The sequence below is a fragment of the Microcebus murinus genome, chromosome 4 (assembly GCF_040939455.1).
Source record: "Microcebus murinus isolate Inina chromosome 4, M.murinus_Inina_mat1.0, whole genome shotgun sequence".
In the NCBI taxonomy this organism is placed as follows: Eukaryota; Metazoa; Chordata; class Mammalia; order Primates; family Cheirogaleidae; genus Microcebus; species Microcebus murinus.
In genome coordinates, this window is record NC_134107.1 from 1208486 (window position 1) to 1230670 (window position 22185).

Genomic DNA, 22185 nt, shown 5'->3' on the forward strand with positions numbered 1-22185 from the left:
ATTTTTGTTTTATTTGGGACGGGGTCTCGTTATGTTGAGCTGCAGGCTGGGCATGAACTCCTGGACCCAAGCGATCCTGCCGCCTCGGCCTCCAGAGTAGCTGGGACTACAGGCACACGCCATCATACCTGGCTTCTTCTGCCCAGTTTTCTATGAATTTATTATTATTATCAAAGGTTTTCTTTTTACAGCTTCACTGAGCTATAACACACAAGGAACTGCACATTTTTTAAATGTACAATTTGAGAAGTTCCGGTGCATGTATAGACCCATGAAATCAGCACCACAGTCAAGATCGTGGATAGATCCATCACCCAGTTTTCTCATGCCTCTTCGAAATTCCTTCTGCCTTCCCCAGCCCGGCTCCCTTTCTCAAAGCACCCACTGATCAGATTTCTGTAGCTACAAATTAGTTTGCCTTTTCTAGAATTTTTAATTCTTATTTTTTTTGAGACAGAGTCTCACTCTGTTGCCCTGGGTAGAGTGCAGGGGTGTGATCACAGCTCACTGCAGCCTCCAACTCCTGGGCTCAAGCCATCCTCCTGCCTCAGCCTCCCGAGTAGCCGGGACTGCAGGGCACTGACACTGGCTAATTTTTCTATTTTCTGTAGAGACAGGGTCTGGCTCTTGCTCAGGCTGGATTCAAACTCCTGATCTCAAGCGATCCTCCCACCTTGGCCTCCCAGAGTGCTAGGATTACAGGCATGAGCCACCGCGCCCGGCCTTCTAGAACGTTATATAAATGGACTCATACAACATACATTCTTTGTTCTATGGCTTTTTTTCACCCATCATGATGCATTTGAGGCTCATTCATGTTGTTGCATGTTCACCCCTTTCTATTGCTAGGCACTGTGACACTGTAGGAATGGGGCACGGGTGTTCACTCATTCACTTTTTTTATTTTTTTGAGACAGGTTCTCACTCTGTCACCTGGGCTAGAGTTGCAGCGGCGTCATCATAGCTCACCAGAACCTCAAACTCCTGGGCTCAAGCGATCCTCACGCCTCAGCCTCCTGATGAGCTGGGACTACAGGTGTGCACTGCCGTGTCCAGCTAATTGTTCTGCTTTTAGTAGAGACGGGGGTCTTGCTTTTGCTCAGGTGGGTCTGGAACTCCTGACCTCAAGTGATCCTCCCACCTTGGCCTCCCAAAGTGCTGAGGTTACAGGTGTGAGCCACCGTGCCCGGCCTTATTATTGGGTTTTGAGAACTCTCTCAGTATTCCGGACACGGCCCCTTCATCAGACGTGTGATTGGCAAAGATTTTTCTCCCAGCTGTGGTTCGTCTTTCATTCTCTTAACAGGGTCTTGCACGGGACTCTCTGGTGCAAATTCCAACCGCCCCAACTCCTCCTGCCACTTGCACTTGACGGACAGTGATAAGCATCACCTCCCCCCACCTTTTTCCCAAGGAGCAAACAGTCTCAGGGAGGGGAGGAGCCACTCAGCCTGTTGGTGGCAGAGCAGGGATTCGAACCCAGGCCTGCTTGACCTCAAATCCCGCAGACCTCACCCACTGCCGCTATCTCAGCCAGCGATCGGGGGCTGCCACCACCATCGTGCCTTTGGAACCCCCCGAGCATGTCCGAGGACACAGACCCCGCAGTGTCTGTATTTTGTGATGCCAAAAGCCTAAGAATGAGTAAGACAAGCCGTGAGGGATCAGTCACAGCAGATTTATTGGCTGACGCCTCACGCCAAGCTTTGACGGACATGCAAGAGGATGAGATTGGGGGCCTTACCGCCTCAGGACCCACCCGGCCCCCAGGCACCCCTGGAACAAGGCACTTTCTCAACAGTTGTGCAACACCTGGGACCCCAACCTCACCTGAGACTGGCCACGCCCACCGCATCCACCCTTCTCGGATGTCCTGGTGACCAAGGCTGAGATGAGGGTGGCCAGGAGGGACCCTTCAGCCATCCTCCCCCTCACTCACCCCAAAGCGAGTTCCCGGCCTGCCCAGCGGCAGCACAAGGCTCAGTACAGAGTAGGTAGGTATCAGTGTGTTTGCTGAATGACTGAACGAGCAACAGTGGACTTCCAACACGAGGCAGGACTACTACTTTCAGGTCCCAGCGTGAGCGCATGGAGCCCCTTGGTGAAGCTGGATCTTGGAAACCTGCCCAGCCGGCTGCATGTCTTTGGTTTAAGGGCAGCCTGAAGGCAACGGATCAGAATAAGCCTCATGCACACTGTGCTCGCTCCAGCCTGCCCCAGCTGTGTCTACCGAGGGCTTCCTTTGTGCTGGGTGACTTGAGAGGTTCTCTGATCCACAGGCGCAAACGATCGAATGTGCAAAGCCAAGTTCGATGGTAATTCACAACCGTCCTGGCCTCCCCTCCCGACCGCACCGCGTCTATGAACGGGTAAAGCCTTACCACGTCCAGCCTCACGCAGCCCTTCCACATGGAGCAGAGCCACGGGCCTCTGCTACACGGGTGGGGAACGGGAAGGTCAGAGCAGGGAGGTCACCTGCCCAGGGACGCCCTGCCGGAGCGGAACTTTCTGGGCACGGGAGAAAGTCTAGCCACGGCGGGTGAGAAGAGGCTTGACGATCACAGCCCGGCCTCACCGCAGGTACTTCGGAAATGTCCATCAGATGAAGGAGTCTCGACGTGGCCTGAGAGTCTTTCGGAGTCAGGGTGCAAGTGTAGAGGAGGGAAAATGGAACCGAGAATCTAACGGCTGGGGTTTCTGGCTGGACCTGCTGCTGGGATTCTGCCGGCTGCCCCCCGCCCCCCAAAGGCTGTGACTGTGGGGGCCTGGGAGAGACAGCGGGACCCTCCGTTAACCCCCACATCAGCCCTGGTGGGTGGGAGGATGGCCGCAACTCACAGATGGGGGCAGCCAGGCCAGGAAAGGGTAGATCCGAGCCCAGGACACCTCCCGGTTCAGAGGGTCCTGGGTCGGGGTCCTCTCCCCTGTGCCCCTCAGGCCAGCCCCTAATCCGCCTTCTTGGTCTTCTTCTTCCTGGAGCCCTCGCTCAGCTCCTCCTTGGACTTGGCGGGCACGGCTGAATGCTGGGCGCCCGGCCCACCTCCGCCGTGGGAACCGCCGTGGGACCCTCCGTGGTTGTCATGGTGATGGTCACCCCCCCAGGCTGCCCCAAACAGCACAGGGCAGATGTAGGCCTCTAGGGCATCAAAAGGGGAGCTGTGAGAGTGAGTGGCCGTCAGGAACACCTGAGGTGGGGGGAAAGCAAGAGAGCAGGAGGGAAACCGAGGCAGGAAGCAAAGTAGGCAGGGGAAGGGAGATAAGAAGGAGAGAACGTCAGGGAAGCCCAGCCTTCTGGGTGCATGTACCCCCAGGAGGACGACCGGCCACCCCAGGTTCCCCAGGTCAGGAGACTCCTGGTGTTGAAGCCTGGAGGGTCTCTGGCATAGTGGGACTGGCGGTCACCCTCCCACTATGAACCCCCCCAACACACCTGGGCTCAGAGGGGAGCTGTGCCGAGTGCTGTGGTCTGAACGCCTGGTTCCCCGGGAACTCACATATGGAAACCTAACCACCAAGGCGATGGTACTAGGTGAGGCCTTTGCGGGCTGGTTAGGTCATGAGGGTGGAGCCCTTGGGCATGGAATTCGTGCCCTTACCAAAGGGGCCTGGGGGAGCCAGCCAGTCCCCTCCGCCATGTGGGGACACGGCGAGACGTCAGCCGTCGGCAACCGGGAAGAAGGCCCTGCCCGGCACCCGGCCACACTGGCACCCCGATTTTGGACTTCCCGGCCCCCAGAACCGCAAGAAATAAATGTTGTTTACAAGCTGCCCAGTCTGCAGTATTCTGTGAGAGCAGCCTGAGCAGATTCAGACACTGGGCCTGGGCTTGAACTGCAGTCAGGTGGAGCAGGACCCAGCCGTCCCCGCCCCTCTTGCTTCTCCCCTAATGCTGGGGGGCTTGTGATCGCTGGATTTTTTTTTTTTTTTGAGACAGAATCTCACTCTGTCACCCTGAGTAGAGTGCCGTGGCATCAGCCTAGCTCACAGCAACCTCAAACTCCTGGGCTCAAGCCATCCTCCTGCCTCAGCCTCCCGAGTAGCTGGGACTACAGGTGTGTGCCACCATGCCTGGCTCATTTTTTATATTTTTAGTTGGCCAATTAATTTTTCTTTCTATTTATAGTAGAGACGGGATCTCACTCAGGCTGGTTTTGAAATCCTGACCTCGAGTGATCCACCCGCCTCGGCCTCCCAGAGTGCTAGGATTACAGGCGTCAGCTGCCGCGCCAGGCCTGGACACTGTCTTTTAAAAAGACTCCCCTGCCACGGACCTACTGCCAAGCTTCTCCTCTCTCTGGGCTGTATTGTCCTGGCCACATAAGGCTAGGAATGTCCAGGGTCCCCGCTCCCAGCCTGAAGGTGCGGGGTGGCACCGGTGAAGGCAGGAAGGCCACAGGCAGAGAAAGGCTTACCTTGCAGGACACCATGAACATGGTGAAGATGAAGATGAGAGTGGCTTTGGACACGGGGAGCCAGCGGGTCTGCTGGAGGGTGAACAGTATGGCTCCGTACAGGCTGGCCTTGGTGGGGCTGCAGGGAGGAGCCGCCGTTATTGGGGTCACGCCATCGCTCAGGTCTTCCTTCCTCCGGCCCGGACGCACCCCCGCCCCAGCCCCAGTTCTCGAGTGTGAGGTGCAAAGATGCACGGTTGGTGTGCGTGACTGGCATCTCCCTGTGCGGTGACAGGTTAACCTGACCCAAAGACAGGTCTGGTCTTTGCCTGGCTCCTGGGACACACCCTCGAAGCCAGGTGTCCTCGAACTACAGCCCGCGGGCCACACGAGGGCGTTTTTTGCCCGTTTGTTTTTTTACTTCAAAATAAGATATGTGGCGTGTGCATAGGAATTTGTTCTTAGTTTTTTTTTTTTTTTAACTATAGTCCGGCCCTCCAACGGTCCGAGGGACAGTGAATTGGCCCCCTGTTTAAAAAGTTTGAGGACTCCTGCTCTAAGCGTTTGGATTGTCCTGCCCGATTAAGAGTGTCGTAATTTATGATGGGGGTCTTAGGCCATGCAGCATGAACTTGACCTCTAGTGGGGCTGGAGACTAAAGTCGGCCCATGTCCAGGCGATGGAGCTTCCATAAAAACCCTGCACCTCGAGGCTCAGGGGAGCGTCCCTGATTGGAAACACACCATGCGTCTTGTCACACACTGCTGCTGGCAGACTTAAGTGCTGTCCTTGTGACTCCACTGGGAAAAGATCATCGGACTTTCTCACCCGGTCTCTCAGGGACCCGGCCACACACACCTTTTATCTCTGCCGATTCTAATCTGTATTTTGCTATAATAAACCACAGCCCTGAGTGTAGCGGCTTTGCTGAGCTCTGTGCGTCCTTCCAGCAAATCATGGGACCTCAAGGTGGCCTTGGGAATGGCCCCTCAATCAGCTCGCTCCCCCCGAAAACGGGATTCCAACACACAGAGCTCTCCTTCACTTTCCTTTTTTTTTCCCTTGTGGAATAGGTGTACCGTTTCCACTTGTTGCGGAAGACAGACCCGTGACTTCTCTTCCTGACGCCTGCTGCTCATTGCACGTATTTAGTGAAAGTAATTCTACCTAATATTTCCAAAGCACTCACTAGGGCCAGGTGTGTGATTCCCATCAACTCTGCTCAGCTGATGAGGGGGAAATAGAGGCCAAGAGGGGAAGCCACTTGCCCGCTAAGTAGCCAGCAACCTGAGGGCTCTGGGCTCCCATTTCCCCAGCAGGTGAACTGAGCGTGGGAACAGACTTCTCTTGGGGCTGTGATGGGATAATGCCACATTTTCCTAAGTGTGAAATGGGGGGGGAGATTTTCATTAGCACACGAGTGGGTCCTTTAATTTTGTCATGTCTTCATGGCTTGTAGCTTTACTTATTGTAGACTGGAGAAAAAAATGTAACTAGCCCAAACTTACAAAGTCTCTTAAATATGTATTAGGCCTTGATCTTGGACTTCTGATTTCAAAAACCCAAAATGTATTAGCCTAAATGCAGCTTAGGATCCTGCGTTGGGTCTTGGATGCTGTCGTGCGGCCCTGCCCGCTTAGTCCCAAATACACTCCCCGCGCTCTGTACCCCTCGCTCCCCACCCACACCCTGTACCCTGACCCTGTAGAACAAGCAGTATTGCTGCTCTTTTCTTCCTTTTTTAAAAAATTATTATTATTATAAAAAAAAATTATTATTATTATTTTAGACGAGCGATCTTTACAAAATTGCTGCTCTTTTCTGATCCGACAGTTGGCAGAGGCACTGGCCTCTTGTCTGAAGGTTCTTTCTTAGCCCGAAAACTCTTATTCGCTCTTCAAAACCCCAATCAGGTGGTCACTTCCTCCCTGCAGCTCTGCTTTCCCCACCCTCCCCACCCCCACCCCTATCCCCACCCCCACCCCCACCCCTCGGGTCCTACTCTGGGCTTCCCCAGCCATAGCCTCTGGAAGCTTCTGAAAGCCTCAGATTCAGGACTGGAGGCTTCTTCAAGTTATCGGCAGTGTCCAACCCAGGGTCAGGCACCTGTACGTACAGGAGGGACAGAGGAGAAGGGCGGGTGGGATACTCACAAGGACATGTGCAGGAGCTCGTTGGTCTCTGGCTTCCAGACCCCTCGGAGCAGCTGCTCAAAGTTGGACATGAGGGCGACACCAGAGCCTACAGGACAGGGTGCTTCTGAACAAGCCCGCCACCCCAGGTCCCCACCCCCCCCTGTGGTTTTCAGCACCTGCTCGGGCCTTCATTCCCTGCCTTTGTCTGTTGAGTCCTGGGCCCATTTCTTAATTATTAATCATCGTCTCTTTCTCCGTTAACTTCAGCTTTACGTATTTTAGTGCTATGTTTCCAGGTACATGTATGTTTATCATTATTACATCTTTCTGGCAGGTTGATCCTTCCATCATTATAAAATGTCCCTATTCATTTCTAGTAACATTTTTGTTTTAAAGTCTACCTTGGTCTGGCCATTAGCACAGATGAAGGGGAGGAATAAAAGGACAATTTTTAATCACAGCTTTTTTTTTTTTTTTTTAAGATAGAGTCTCACTCTGTTGCCAGGGCTAGAGTGCCGTGGCGTCAGCCTAGCTCACGGCAACCTCAAACTCCTGGGCTCAAGTGATCCTCCTGCCTCAGCCTCCCACGTAGCTGGGACTACAGGCATGCGCCATCATGCCTGGCTAATTTTTATATACATATATTTTTTTAGCTGTCCAGCTAATTTCTATTTTTTTAGTAGAGATGGGGTCTCGCTCCGGCTGGTTTCGAACTCCTAACCTGGAGCAATCTATCCGCCTCGGCCTCCCAGAGTGCTAGGATGACAGGTGTGAGCCACCGCACCCGGCCTGAATCAGGGATCTCAACCCGGGGTCCACGGAGCCAGATAGGAAGGAGAATTACAACTTCATTTTCACATCCCTCTCCCTGAAGCCCAGCCTCCCCTTCCCCCCGGAATGGAGGTGATGATCTCAGCAGGATTCTCAAAGCTGTCACTGCCACCAACAGAATCCACAGCCTTTTTTTTTTTTCACTTTCCAGTTTCTGCAGATAGTTTCAAGACACTGTTTGTGCTCAATGTCACTTCAGAAGATCGACAGTCACTAGGTGCTGCTATTTTGTGCATTAAGAAAGAAGCATGAGGCTGGGTGTGGTGGCTCATGCCGGTAATCCCAGCTCTCTGAGAGGCCGAGGCGGGCGGATCGTTTGAGTTCAGGAGTTTGAAACCAACCTGAGCAAGAGCGAGACCCTGTCTCTACTATAAATAGAAAGAAATTAATTGGACAACTAATATATATAGAAAAAATTAGCCGAGCATGGTGGCGCATGCCTGTAGTCCCAGCTACTTGGGAAGCTGAGGCAGGAGGATTGCCTGAGCCCAGGAGTTGGAGGTTGCTGTGAGCGAGGCTGACGCCACCGCACTCACTCTAGCCTGGGCAACAAAGCGAGACGAAAGAAAGAAAGGAAAGGAAGGAAAGGAAGGAAAGGAAGGAAAGGAAGAAAGGAAGAAAGGAAGAAAGGAAGGAAGAAAGAAAGGAAGAAAGGAAGGAAGAAAGAAAGGAAGAAAGAAAGAAAGAAAGAAAGAAAGAAAGAAAGAAAGAAAGAAAGAAAGAAAGAAAGAAGCATGAAATTACTGTATTGCATTTTAAAAAATATTTTGATAACTCTATTTTAAAATAATGGGCTTCCCTTTGGTATCCTCTGTATTTTTGCATCTAACAACCAAAGGGTCCGTAGGCTTTGCTAGGCTGAGAGAAGCGCCTTGTGCACAGAGGTTCAGAGCCCTTGTAGTTGGAGCTCCAGGAAAGAGGTGCTCACCTGGAACAACGCAGCCCTCCAGGGGGCATTTGGAAACATCCGGAGACATTTCTGGTTGTGGCAGCTGGGGACAAGGGTGCTACTGGCATCTGGTGGGTGGAGGCCAGGGGTGCTGCTCAGCACCCTACGATACACAGGACGTCCCCCACCACAGAGAATGACCCAGGCCCAAATGTCAGTAGTGCCCCAGCTGAGAACTCTTGGCGACATTGGCTTTTGTTGGTGTCATTGCCCTGTTTACCGTTGACAGTCACATTTCCAGAAGAATCTTCCTATTTACACTAAAGTGGGTTTTTTGTTTGTTAGTTAGTCTGTTTGTTTTGAGATAGGGTCTCACTCTGTCTCCCAGGGCTAGAACACAGTGGCGTCATCACAGCTCACTGTAGCCTCCGACTCCTGAGCTCAAGCGATCCTCCTGCCTCAGCCTCCCGAGTAGCTGGGACTACAGGCATGCGCCACCACGCCCGGCTAATTTTTTTCCTTTGTTTTTGTAAAGATGGGGTCCGGCTATGTTGCCCAGGCTGGTCTTGAACTCCTGGGCTCAAGCGATTTTCCTGCCTCGGCCTCCAAAAGCGCTGGGATTATAGATGTGAGCCACCACCGTGGCCGCCCCACTAAAGGCGCCTTCTAACGGGGGAGGTTTGGACACCTACTCTGGTCTTCGCACCCCTGAGCCTGGAGCGACGGCTGCCCCAACTTGGGCGCCCCGTGGCCCACCAGTAGAACCGACGCTTCTCAACTGCGGGGGATCTCTCACGGTCACTGTCACTGTCCTATTTACCTTTGACCCACCCTGTGGCGATCATGACGAACCAGCCGTGGTGGTAGTGGTGATGTGCGTGGTGGATGCCCACGGCGATCTTGCGGACTCTCACCACCTCCTTCATGGCCACGAAGATGAGTTTGACGGGCAGGAAGCAGACACACTTATAGAAGAGATCCAGGGGACAGAAGAAAATCAAGTACCTTGGGGGGGGGGGTAGAGAACGCTGAGTGTCAGGGCAGGGGCAGGCCAACAGGTGTGTGACCCTATCGGACCCTTCCCCGCCGCCCACGCTGCCCCCCAACGTGCGGGGGCCCAGATCGGAGCTGGGTGTGGAGGGCAGTGTGCTCAGGGCCACCGTGGGGGTTGTGCTGGTGCAACCCGGTCCTCCATCCTCCTGCCTCCCACCTCCCCGGAGACCCTCCCGGCTCTGTTCTCCCAGGCTAGGCATTGCTCACCAGACGGCGGAGGCCAGCAAGACGCTGGAGTTGTTGCTGAAGTAGTCGATCAGGGGCTCCCCGAGGAGCAGGTCAGCCAGAATGTAACTCCCAAAACAGTGCAGCATGGCGCACAGCCAGGATGCCATGGGGTGGCGCCGGGACAGCTCGACTGCTCCTGGGAGGTACGGGAGCGCGCCCGACTGTCACCAGGGTGTGCACACCAAGGGTGTGCTTCAGCCCCACGCCTTCCGGTCTCAACCCACCCTTAATTCAGAGCCCCCCCCACCACCACCACCCAAACCGGTGCAATTGGCAGATTTCGGAGGAAGAAGCAAGACTCAGAGAGGCTGTGCATACGCCTTAGGTTGCACAGAGAAAATTCAGAGCCGAGTTAGGGCTCTTTCCTCCACACCCAGAGAAGCAGTGATGACGATGATGACTTGCCAGCTCCCATTAAGGACTCCTTAAATGCTCATCCATAGCGCCAGCCAAATGATGACTTTTATTATCGTAGGAGTCTTTTTTTTTTTTTGAATGAGACAGAGTCTTACGCTGTTGCCCGGGATAGAGTGCCATGGCATCAGCCTAGCTCACAGCAACCTCAAACTCCTGGGCTCAAGTGATCCTCCTGCCTCAGCCTCCCGAGTAGCTGGGACTACAGGCATGCGCCACCATGCCCGGCTAATTGTTTATATATATTTTTAGTTGGCCAATTAATTTCTTTCTATTAATAGTAGAGACGGGGGTCTCGCTCTTGCTCAGAGCTGGTTTCGAACTCCTGACCTCGAGCAATCCGCCCGCTTCGGCCTCCTAGAGTTCTAGGATGACAGGCGTGAGTCACAGCGCCTGGCCAAAAACATATTTTTTTTAAACTGTGGAAAATATACATAAAATTTACCATGTTCACCATTTTTAGGTGTACAGTTCTACGGTATTAAGAACATTCACGCTGTCGTGCAACCATCACCAGTAGCCATCTCTGGAACGGGTTCATCTTCTCAAACTGAAACTCTGTCCCCGTTAAACACTAACCCCCCAGCCCCTCTCTCTCAGGCCCTGCTAACCACCGTTCTACTTTCTGTCTTTAAGAATTAGATGACTGCTGGGACTTCATGTAAGTGGAACAATCCAGCATTTGTTGTTTGGTGATTGACTCATTTCATTTAGCATTAATCTCCTCAAGGTTCATGCATTAAGATTTCATTTCATGGCTAGGCGCAGTGGCTCATGCCTATAATCCTAGCACTTTGGGAGGCTAGGAGTTCGAGACCAGCCTGAGCAAGAGCGAGACCGCCGTCTCTACTAAAAGTGAAAAATTAGCCGGGCACGGTGGCACACGCCTGTAGTCCCAGCTACTCGGGAGGCTGAGGCAGGAGGATCACTTGAGCCCAGGAGTTTGAGGCTGCAGTGACCTGATTGTGTCACTGCACTCCAGCCGCCTGGGGTAACAGAGTGAGACCTTATTTCTACTAACTAAATAAATATCAAAATAGGCCGGGCGCGGTGGCTCACACCTGTAATCCTAGCACTCTGGGAGGCTGAGGCGGGCGGATTGCTCGAGGTCAGGAGTTCAAAACCAGCCTGAGCAAGAGCGAGACCCCGTCTCTACTATAAAAATAGAAAGAAATTAATTGGTCAACCTAATATATTTATATATAAAAATTAGCTGGGGGCCGGGCGCAGTGGCTCACGCCTGTAATCCTAGCTCTTGGGAGGCCGAGGCGGGCGGATTGCTCAAGGTCAGGAGTTCAAAACCAGCCTGAGCAAGAGCGAGACCCCATCTCTACTATAAATAGAAAGAAATTAATTGGCCAACTGATATATATATATAAAAAATTAGCCGGGCATGATGGCGCATGCCTGTAGTCCCAGCTACTCGGGAGGCTGAGGCAGGAGGATCGCTCGAGCCCAGGAGTTTGAGGTTGCTGTGAGCTAGGCTGACGCCACGGCACTCACTCCAGCCTGGACAACAAAGCAAGACTCTGTCTCAAAAAAAAAAAAAAAATTAGCTGGGCATGGTGGCGCATGCCTGTAGTCCCAGCTACTCGGGAGGCTGAGGCAGGAGGATTGCTTGAGCCCAGGAGTCTGAGGTTGCTGTGAGCTAGGCTGACGCCACAGCACTCACTAGCCTGGACAAGAAAGTGAGACTCTGTCCCGAAAAAAAAAAAATAAATCAAAATACAAAAAGATAGAGAAAATGTAGCTTGGTTCACAGTTTCTATAACTAAGGATACACACTAATAAATGAAACTAAATTAACTCTTCTTATAAGCCCAAGGTGACACAGTACAAAAGAATGGCCTTGCACAGTGAACAGAAATAAGGAGCTCATGCCTTAAGAAGATGGCCCAATGCATCGGTTTCCAACTGGGCTGCACACCCCACTGCCTGGGGGGTTTCCAAATGCTTGACACCCAGGCCCCATCCCAGAGCACCCTAGGTGGTCAGTCTGGGGTGTGTCTGGGCTTACGGGTTTTTAAAAATGCTCCTCTGGGCCAGGCGCGGTGGCTCACGCCTGTAATCCTAGCACTCTGGGAGGCCGAGGAGGGCAGATTGCTCAAGGTCAGGAGTTCAAAACCAGCCTGAGCGAGACCCCGTCTCTACCATAAAAATAGAAAGAAATTAATTGGCCAACTAATATATATAATATAAAAAAAATTAGCCGGGCATGGTGGCTCGTGCCTGTAGTCCCAGCTACTCGGGAGGCTGGGGCAGGAGGATCGCTTGAGCCCAGGAGTTTGAGGTTGCTGTGAGCTAGGCTGACACCACGGCACTCACTCTAGCCTAGGCAAGAAAGCGAGACTCTGTCTCAAAAATAAATAAATAAATAAAATAAATAAATAAAAATGCTCCTCTGTGCACGCAGCACAGTCGAGCACCAAACAAAGCAAGAGGAATGAGCCGGCGGGGGGGTCCGGATGTGCAAGAACCCACCAATATAGGTTCTGGAAGACTCTTCAAAGTGCACAGTCAAAGCAGCATTATACACAACCCACAGAAGATGGAAACACCCCAAATGCCCACGCACAGATAGGTGGCTGAACAAAACGTGGCCCATCCACACAATGGGGTGTCACTGAGGCATGAAAAGGAACAAAGCACTGATGATACCTGCTACTGCGTAGACCAGGCGTCCTCAAACTACAGCCCACGTGGTTTTGCCCGTTTGTTTTTTGTACTTCAAAATAAGATATGTGCAGTGTGCATAGGAATTTGTTCACGGTTTTTTTTTTTTTTTTTTAAACTATAGTCCGGCCCTCCAACGGTCTGAGGGGCAGTGAACTGACCCCGTGTTTAAAAAGTTCTTGAGGACCCCCTGGCGTAGACGGATCTTGAAGACATCATGCCGAGTGAAAGACGCCTGACGTAAAAGGTCACCTATGAAATGATTCCATTGATATAAAATATTCAGAATAGGGAAATCCATAGAGACAGAAAGCAGATTAGTGGCTGGCCAAGGGCTGGGGAATGAGGGGTGTGACTGCTTCATGGGTATGGGGTCACCTTCTGGGCTGATGAAAATGTTCGGAAACTTACATCTTTCATGTAGGCGGAATCTTACAACGTGTGCCTTTTGTGCCTGGCTTCTTTCACTTAGCACAGTGTTTTCAAGAGTGACATTCACTTTCACTGCTGTATAGTACCCTACCATAGGAACAGATCACAATTTTTGTATCTGTTCTCTTCCATACACTACATTTCATAATCAGGAAACATGCCCAATGTAAGCTGTTTTGCAGTAAGTAACACACCCTCCCTTCTCTTTGCTACCCCTATCAGCTAACCATGTGATTTTTTTTTTTTTTTTTTTTTGAGACAGAGTCTCACTCTGTTGCCCTGGGGAAAGTGCAGTGGTGTCATGATAGCTCACAGCAACCTCAATCTCCTGGGCTCAAGCGATTCTCCTGCCACAGCCTCCCGAGTAGCTGGGACTACAGACGCGTGCCAAGACGCCTGGCTAATTCTTCTATTTTTAGTAGAGACGGGGTCTGACTCCTACTCAGGCTGGATTCGAACTCCTGACCTCAAGCAATCCTCCCACCTCGGCCTCCCAGAGTGCTAGGATTACAGACCTGAGCCACTGAACAAACTATTTTTTTCTGTGTCTCTTTCTTTTTGTCAAGTGGGAACTCTGATTCCTTCTTTGCCTAAATCCTGACAAAGTGTTACAATGAAAATTTCCCTCCTCCCGTCTCACCCTGGGAGTTATAAGGGCAAAGTGCCTCTTCTCCCTGCCCTGGAGGTTGTCCTAAATCTCAACACGGACCGAGGTCCTAGGGGTATGCAGCGAAACGCTCTCATGTCTTCTCCTAGGGGCTATTTAAAACACAGCCGGCTGAGAGTTGATCCTTTGGAGCAGCTGGTGAGTCCTGCAGGGGCCAGGTCAGGTGAGACATCCATGTTTTGCAGAAATGGATACCTCTGCATCTAAAAATAACTCCCAGGGGTTGAATTCTTTCCACGGTCTTTCTTGTGCCCTCTGGGACCAACCCAAGGGACCAAGGCTGAGGAATGGGGGCCTAGGGTTTGTGTGATTGCCCTGACAAGCAGGCTGTTGTATTTGCAGCCTGGGTGTGTCCTGAGTCTGGCTCTGCCACTCACTCTGGCATGGCCTTGGGCAAATGACTGTCCACCCTCCAGCCTCAGTTTCCTCCACCGTCAAAAGACTAGGATGAGAGTTTCCACTGTCACTGAGTTGTAATGATGATTCAATGAAATCACGCATTTTGGCCGGGCGAGGTGGCTCAATGACTGTAATCCTAGCACTCTGGGAGGCCGAGGCGGGCAGATTGCTCAAGGTCAGGAGTTCAAGACCAGCCTGAGCAAGAGCGAGACCCCGTCTCTACTATAAAAATAGAAAGAAATTAATTGACCAACTAAAATATATAGAAAAAATTAGCCGGGCATGGTGGCGCATGCCTGTAGTCCCAGCTACTGGGGAGGCTGAGGCAGGAGGATCGCCTGAGCCCAGGAGTTTGAGGTTGCTGTGAGCTAGGCTGACGCCACGGCACTCTAGCCTGGGCAACAGAGTGAGACTCTGTCTCAAAAAAGAAAAAGAAAGAAAGAAATCATGCATTTCCATCATCATACTTTTTTTTTTTTTTTTGAAACAGGGTCTCGCTCTGTCGCCAGGCTGGGGTGCGGTAGCGTCACTATAGCTCGCTGCTGCCTCAAGCTCCCGGGCTCAGGTGATCTGCCTGCACCCAGGCAGCAAGGCGATGGCTGAGAAACTGTCACCCTGGCTCTTCCCCTTGGTCAAACTCCTTCTTGGTTTCGCTTGCTGGGTTTGGGGACACCACCAGGAAGCCGGAGAATCTGGGTTTCAAACTGGTGCTCATTGCCACGGGTGCATTCCCCTCTTCCCCTCCCACTGGGTGAGCTTGGGCTAGTTCCTTCCCCCTCCGGGCCTCAGTCTGTTCCCCGGTACACAGGGGATGCTGTCTAGGGTGACCAACCATCCTGCTTTGCCTGGTCCCTGGGAGTTTCCTGGGATATGGGACTTGCGGCACTTGTCTTTTTGGTGAACCTGGCCGAGGTGGTCACCCCAGTGCTATGTCATTTCAAAGGATGCCTGTGAGGGTGAACAGATTGCTTAGTGCTTAGCAATTACTCGAGAGGTATTCCTGGAACTGAATGGAAATGGAAAGTATCTGTGGGTGGAAATTTCAGTAGATGGATTTTTTTTTTTTGGGAGACAGGGTCTTCTTGCTCTGTCACCTGGGCCAGAGTACAGTAGCATTACTGCAGTTCACTGCAGCCACAAACTCCTAGGCTCAAGCCATCCTCCTGCTTCAGCCTCCCAAGTAGCTGGGACTACAGGTGTGCACCATGAGACCTGGCTAATTTTTCTATTTTTGATAGAGATGGGGTCTTGCTATGTTGCCCAGGCTAGTCTCAAATTCCTAGGCTCAAGTGATCTTCCCACCTCAGCTTCCCCAGTAGCTGGGACTACAGGTGTGAGCCACCTTGCCCAGCAATAGGTGGACTTTTAAAAATCTGCTGTGCCTCCCTGGGGAAGCAGCCTTGGGTCCCTAAGTCCTGGCCTGTGACAGACTCTGTGACTGTCCCTCTCTGGGGATCAAAGTCTCACTTGGAGCTGGCAGGGCAGTGCCTGAAGGACCCTAAGGACACTCTAACACTGCTACTGTTCTGTGCTATTCAGTCTAAGGTGGGCAGGTGTGGTGTATCGACCAAGTATCTCAGGGACTCTAAGACAAGTCTTCTCTTCCTAGGCCTTTGAGCTCAGCTTTCTGCCTCAGTTTCCTCCGCTGTAAAATGGAGATGAGAGCCCCTGCCTCTCAAGGCTGCAGGATGAACGGCCTCCTGTCCTCAGAAAGCTTACAGTTCAAACCAGAGACCTTAAGCCAGGGGTCAAAGAACTGGTGTCCTTGGCCCCCACAGCACTGGAAAAAAAATGTTCAAACTGCAATCAAGATGTCCTTCAGGAGGTGAATGGATAAACAAACATCCTTACCGTGGAATATTATTCAGTGAACTATCAAGACACGAAAAGACATGGGGGGGGAATCTCAAATACATATTGCTAAGTGAAAGAAGGTAATCTCAAAAGGCTTCATGCTACATGATTCCAACTTTAGGAGATTCTGGAAAAGGCAAAACTACGGAGGCAATAAAAAAACAGTAGTTGCCAGGGGTTAGGGGCTGGGAGAGAGAGAGGCATGGGCAGAGCTCAGGGAATTTTCAGGGCACTGCAAGTTACTGTTGCTTATGATATTTTTTGGCAACGGAAGGATTCATCTGGACATAACCCTACTGCAAGTTAAGGAGTATACTGAATGCCTAATGCTTTTGCACCATTGTAAAGTCAAAAAAGTATAAGTTGAACCATCATGAGTTGAGCCATTATAAGTTGGAACTGTCTGTACTCTCTGTGATACTATAATAATGCAAACATGTTGTTAAGCATTTGTCAAAATCCATAGAATATACAGCACTAAGAAACCCTAATGTAAATGATAGACTTTGGTTGACAATGTTGTTGATAATATTTGATAATAATGGTAGTATGATAATAATGATGTTGACAATGTTGGTTCATTGATTGTAACAAATGTATCAAATGTAACAAAGGAATCACTCTAGTGTGGGATGCTGATGGTAGGGTAGGCTGGGGACAAGAGGGAGGAGGTGGGTACACACGGGAACTCCGTACTTGCAGCTTGGTTTTGCTGTGGACATAAATCTGCTCTAAAAAATAGAGTCTGGCCCGGCGCAGTGGCTCACACCTGCAATCCCAGAACTCTGGGAGGCAGAGGGCAAGAGGATCGCTTGAGCCCGGGAGTTTGAGGTTGCAGTGAGCTGTGACTGCACCACTGCACTCTAGCCTGGGTGACAGAGTGAGACCTTCTCTCGAAAAACATAAATAATAAAGTCTAGCTTACTGAGATTCTGTTGGTGGGTACTGAAAGAAATAAAAAAATAATAATAAAGTCTATTCATTAAAAAAGAAAAATGTTTGAATAGCCAACATATAAAATGTAGAAAGCTGCAAATCTACATTCCCAGCTGTGGACAATCAGGTCTGGTGGTTCCAGCCCCAAGCAGGTAGAGACGTGGCTGCCCGGTTGGTTCTCACCTGGGGACAGATGGTCCTCACTACTTGCTTCAGCGTGCTGCGTCACCTGCCTGCCTGGCTCCTGGAAGCATTGGAGTTTGAGCTTTATGGTCTAGGTCAATGGTTCTCAATAGGGGGAGACTGCTCCAGGGACGCTGGCAATGTCTGGGGACCATTTGGGTTGTCATTACTGGGGGTAGGAGCTGCCGGCATCTAGCGGGTAGAGGCAAGGGATGTTGTGAAACATCCTGAAATGCACAGCACGGCCCACACTCTGTCACTGGTGCCAAGGTTGGGAAACACTGATGCAGGGAACCGGTTCTCATCTGGGGAACTTCTAAAAACATTAATGGCTCTGCCACCCCCAGCGATTCTGGTTCAAATGACAGAGGGGTGCTGCTGGGACAAAAGGATTTTGAAAACCCCCCCAGGTTAAGTCTGATGTGCAGCCCAGTTTGAGAACTACTGAACGGTTTTTTGGATCAGTCAGGGCTTAAGATGCCCAGGATTGTCATTTATTTACTCATTTCTTCAATTATGCAGCCGGCCACTCACTGCTCCCTTCTCTCCTCGCATGCAGCTTTGGAGCCCAGCGAGTGAGCCAGACTCAGACCTCCCTGCCCTTAAAGAGCTCTGGGTTTAATAAGCAGCTCCCAACTCTTTCGGTTTATAACTTTGCAAACTTGCTTACAAATCGCCCTGGGATCTGTTCAATTCCAGACTCTGATTCAGCAGAGCTTAGCGGGGCCTGAGACTCTGCATTTCTAACTGGCTCCCGGGTGGTATAAAAGGTGCTCAGCTGAGAACCACACTCTGCGCTTCATCCTTGCTCATGAGTCTCGAGAAAGGCTGACCCAGAAGAACGCCAGTACCCCAGGTGATACATTGCTCCATAGCCTTCCAAATGAACGTAACCACCGCTCATGAATGCCTTACACCCCATCACTAACAAAGTTCTCAATAGATCTTCATAATAGCCAGGAAAGGGAGTCAGAGATTATTTTCCCAGTGATCCCGTTTCACCAATGAACAAACTCAAGCTCATGGAGGTGAAGTAACCAGCTTGGTGTTTAGCCAGTGCTAGAGGCAGAACTGACTCCCAATTCCTAAGTTTTGTTTCTTAAAGCCGGCGTGGCTGTCATAATCAGCTAGGACTGGCTTCATGGGACCCCAAGCTCAAAGGGTCCTGCACTTAGTTTAATGTTATGCTATCACTATGCTGAAATTCTTAGTTTAGTGTTTTGTTTTGTTTTTGTAAGAGAGGGTGTGTTGCCCAGGGTGGAGTGTCATGGTGTGATTATAGCTCACTGTAACCTTGAACTCCTGGGCTCAAGGGATGCTCCCACTTCAGCCTCCCCAGTAACTGGGACTAAAGGTGCCAGCCATCATGCTCTGCTAATTTTTTTTTTTTTTTAATTTTTAAGACATGAGGGTCTTGCTATGTTGCCCAGGATAGTCTGGAACTCCTGGGCTCAAGCTATCTATCCTCCTGCCTCAGCCTCCCAAGTAGCTGGGATTATAGGAGAAAGCCACCACACCTGGCTGAAATTCTTAATTTTGTACTGGACCCTGAAAATCCTGTAGCTGGTCTAGCACATGGATTCTGAGAAGCGGCATTTACAGAGGCTCAGCATACACACCAAACTGAGAGCTAACAGTTCAATCCAATCCCTTACTTTTCTAAGGCCACCAAGTACCTCAGAGCCATCCTACTGATTCTTGGAGTCAAACAGACCCGGGGTTTGTGTCCTGAGGCTGTCATTTACCAATCATGGGACCACAAGCTCGTTGTGTATTTCCGATACTTTAGCCACTATTTCCTGTTATCTTTCCCGTTTCCCTAGTTATAAAAGGAGGAGCCTTGATCTTGACAGCAAACAGCAATCACTGGGGGAGGGAAGTTTGACAGTCTAACTCAGGGGTCCTCAAACTTTTTAAACGGGGGGCCAGTTCACTGTCCCTCAGACTGTTGGAGAGTGCACACTGTGGGCCTGGGACGAGTCGGCTGCTAAGCGGGACAGGCAGTGGCGCGCAAAAACACCCAGAGGGCCGGATAAATGTGCTAGGCGGTGCAGACCGTAGTTTGAGGACACCTGGTAACTCAATTGGTCTGGGGTGGAGATGGGGGGATGTGTTTACAAGTCCCCCCCCCCCAGTGTCTCATGGTTAGCCAGGGTTAAGAGCCACCTTGGAACCTGCAGGAGTCTTCAGGCTCTGTCGCATCCAGCTTGCAGAAAAATCTCATCCCTTCCTGCAGGTTCCCAGCCAGCCTGGACACCTCTTTCCCCAGACCTTTGTGTCCTAAATCACTACAGGGCTCCTGCCCCCCTCGTAGTAAAGTTTAACCTTTTCCAGTGTATGCGGATTCTGCCTGGGGGACTGGCCTGAGCCACCAAGGAATTCTTCCCTGGAAAGGAAATACAGCCCCATGTTCACGCAAGGACAAAACAAAAGCCTATTTTGCTTTGCAAAGTGACTGCTTTCCAGAATGGCTTTTAAGGAAATGGGCTCTGGCATGTGGATAGGCAAAAAATAGAATAAAACCTCCCGGCGAGTAGAGTCTGATCCTGTTTGCGCAAGCATGGGCTTTCACGTCTCTAACCACGCAGGTGTAGACAAACAGAAGAGAGATCAGGAAGGGCGGCCGCTGCCACCACCTTGACTGTCACCATCTTTTTTCCCTTGCGCTTGTCAGCTAGAGTTTTCAGTAAACACGAGAACCTATTTTTATCATTTGAAGAAGAAGTAAAGCTATTTCCGTTCTGAGATAGAGGGGCGATTTACACCTAAGTGGGAGAAAGAGTCACAAAGTTCGGGGTACTCCACCTTTTTTCTAAAGTTAAATCCTACTGTCCATTAAGTTGACTGGCGTGCTGGAGTCAATTAAGATACAAGGAGACGAAACGAGAAATATTCGCTCATGGTGAACCTTGTACAAAAATAGAACACATTCTCAGGAGGCCATGCGTCCTCCTTAAAAAAAAAAAAAATGTTTTCTTAAAAAAATAATGTAAGAAGCAGGGTCAACCCTCCTGCCACTCCCCAGGGGCGTGGGATCCCCGAGCTGAGGGAGGAGGCTGACCACAAATCACCCCGCTGGCCCCGCAGGTTCAGCTCCGTGGGAGGCATCCAGGGCCAGCGCTGGGAATAATAACTCCCGCTGGGCTCGAAGATCCAGCACGCCCGGGCAGTGGGGAGGAAAGAGGGAGGGAAGGGGAGGGACACCGGTGTCACTTTCGCTGAACCCCCAGCCAGGCCGCCCTAATATAGATACTTAGCTGCTGCTCCCACTCCGCGTGCCAAGGGCACGGAGGGCGGTCACCGCTGCGCGCGGCCGGGACACCTGGCCCAGCCGGCAGCGCCGACCCCCACCTGCACGCTCGCCACAACCTACGACCCTCGCCCAGGTTCCTGCAGCCTTGACCCAAGAGGACCCCCCCCACCGTCTCTCTGCCCACCCCTAGCGCCTGTCTGCCCCTCCTCCTCCTGCGAACAGGCACGCTCCTTTCCTTCCCTTCCCCCCACCCCCGCGTCTGCTTCCCCTCCCCCAGCCTCCCCGTCCCGGGGGCTTCTCCCCTCGGCACGCGGCCGCGTGGGAGAACCCCACGATCTCAGCACCTGCCTACTCCCCCATGCAGTCGCTGAGTCTGTTTCTCCGCCACGCTGGGCTCCCCCTCCCCGTGACCCCCGAGTTTCCCGACCCCCCCCAGCCCTCCGCCCCACGATGCCAGCCCCCTCCAGCCCCCTCGGGCCCCCCGGCCCGGGATCACCTGGCTCATATTTGAGGTAGAGGATGGAGACGATGAAGTAGCTGAGGTCGAAGACGGGGAAGAGCGGCACGCGCGAGAAGCTGAGCGCCAGCTCGCCCAGGCTCAGAGCCGAGAGCAGGTCCATGGCGTCCGCCGGGTGCCACCGCGGCCCCCGGCCCGGTCCGTCCCGCAGCCCCGCGGCCCGGCAACTGCGCCCCCGCCGCTGGGCCCGCCCCCGCCCGCCAGGCGCCACCCCAGGCCCGGCCCCCGCGGGAGAGGAGGGGCGGCGGCCCACCCCGGGACGGGTGGTGGGGCCGTCCAGTCCCGCGGCGCTGGACTGTCGCGCGTCCCATGCCCTGTCCCTGCGGCCGTCACGACCCCATGCAGCCCAGCGGGGCGGGGTGCGGGTTCCCTGGAAGGCGAGTGGGCTGTCCACTCGGGGGGCCCGTCCCACGCTTCGTGGGGGGGGCTATGAAGGTGGGACGCCCATCTCTGCCAGGCCGGAGCAACAAGGACTTTGTCACCCTTGGGACCCTGTTAGGACCCCGTCCCCTGTGGAGCCCAGTCAGGACCCTGCTCCCTGCTGGGACCCCGTCAGTCAGCACCCCATCCCCCGTGGAGGTCACTCGGGACCCCGTCCCCTGTGGAGCCCAGTCAGGACCCTGCTCCCTGCTGGGACCCCATCAGTCAGCACCCCCGTCCCCCGTAGAGGTCACTGGGGACCCCGTCCCCTGTGGAGCCCAGTCAGGACCCTGCTCCCTGCTGGGACCCCGTCAGTCAGAACCCCATCCCCCGTGGAGGTCACTCGGGACCCCGTCCCCTATGGAGCCCAGTCAGGACCCTGCTCCCTGCTGGGACCCCATCAGTCAGCACCCCCATCCCCCGTGGAGGTCACTCGGGACCCCGTCCCCTGTGGAGCCCAGTCAGGACCCTGCTCCCTGCTGGGACCCCATCAGTCAGCACCCCCATCCCCCGTGGAGGTCACTCCGGACCCCGTCCCCTATGGAGCCCAGTCAGGACCCTGCTCCCTGCTGGGACCCCGTCAGTCAGCACCCCCATCCCCCGTGGAGGTCACTCGGGACCCCGTCCCCTGTGGAGCCCAGTCAGGACCCTGCTCCCTGCTGGGACCCCGTCAGTCAGCACCCCCATCCCCCGTGGAGGTCACTCGGGACCCCGTCCCCTGTGCACCCCACTCAGGACCCTGCTCCCTGCTGGGACCCCATCAGTCAGCACCCCCATCCCCCGTGGAGGTCACTCGGGACCCCGTCCCCTGTGGACCCCACTCAGGACCCTGCTCCCTGCTGGGACCCCGTCAGTCAGCACCCCCGTCCCCCGTGGAGGTCACTCCGGACCCCGTCCCCTGTGGAGCCCA

At 52.9% G+C, this 22185-nt stretch overlaps 1 protein-coding gene across 1 annotated transcript; it reads right to left on the reverse strand.

Annotated features, from left to right (window-relative positions):
• Positions 1-1657: 1657 nt before the first annotated feature.
• Positions 1658-21042, reverse strand: TMEM38A (transmembrane protein 38A). The gene is made up of 6 exons (XM_012758373.2): positions 20835-21042; positions 9507-9663; positions 9067-9251; positions 6545-6632; positions 4413-4530; positions 1658-3185 (listed from the first exon to the last, which is right to left on the reverse strand). Exons 1-6 carry the CDS (start codon positions 20956-20958, stop codon positions 2946-2948), a joined length of 912 nt encoding a protein of 303 aa, XP_012613827.1. The 5' UTR covers positions 20959-21042; the 3' UTR covers positions 1658-2945.
• Positions 21043-22185: the final 1143 nt, after the last annotated feature.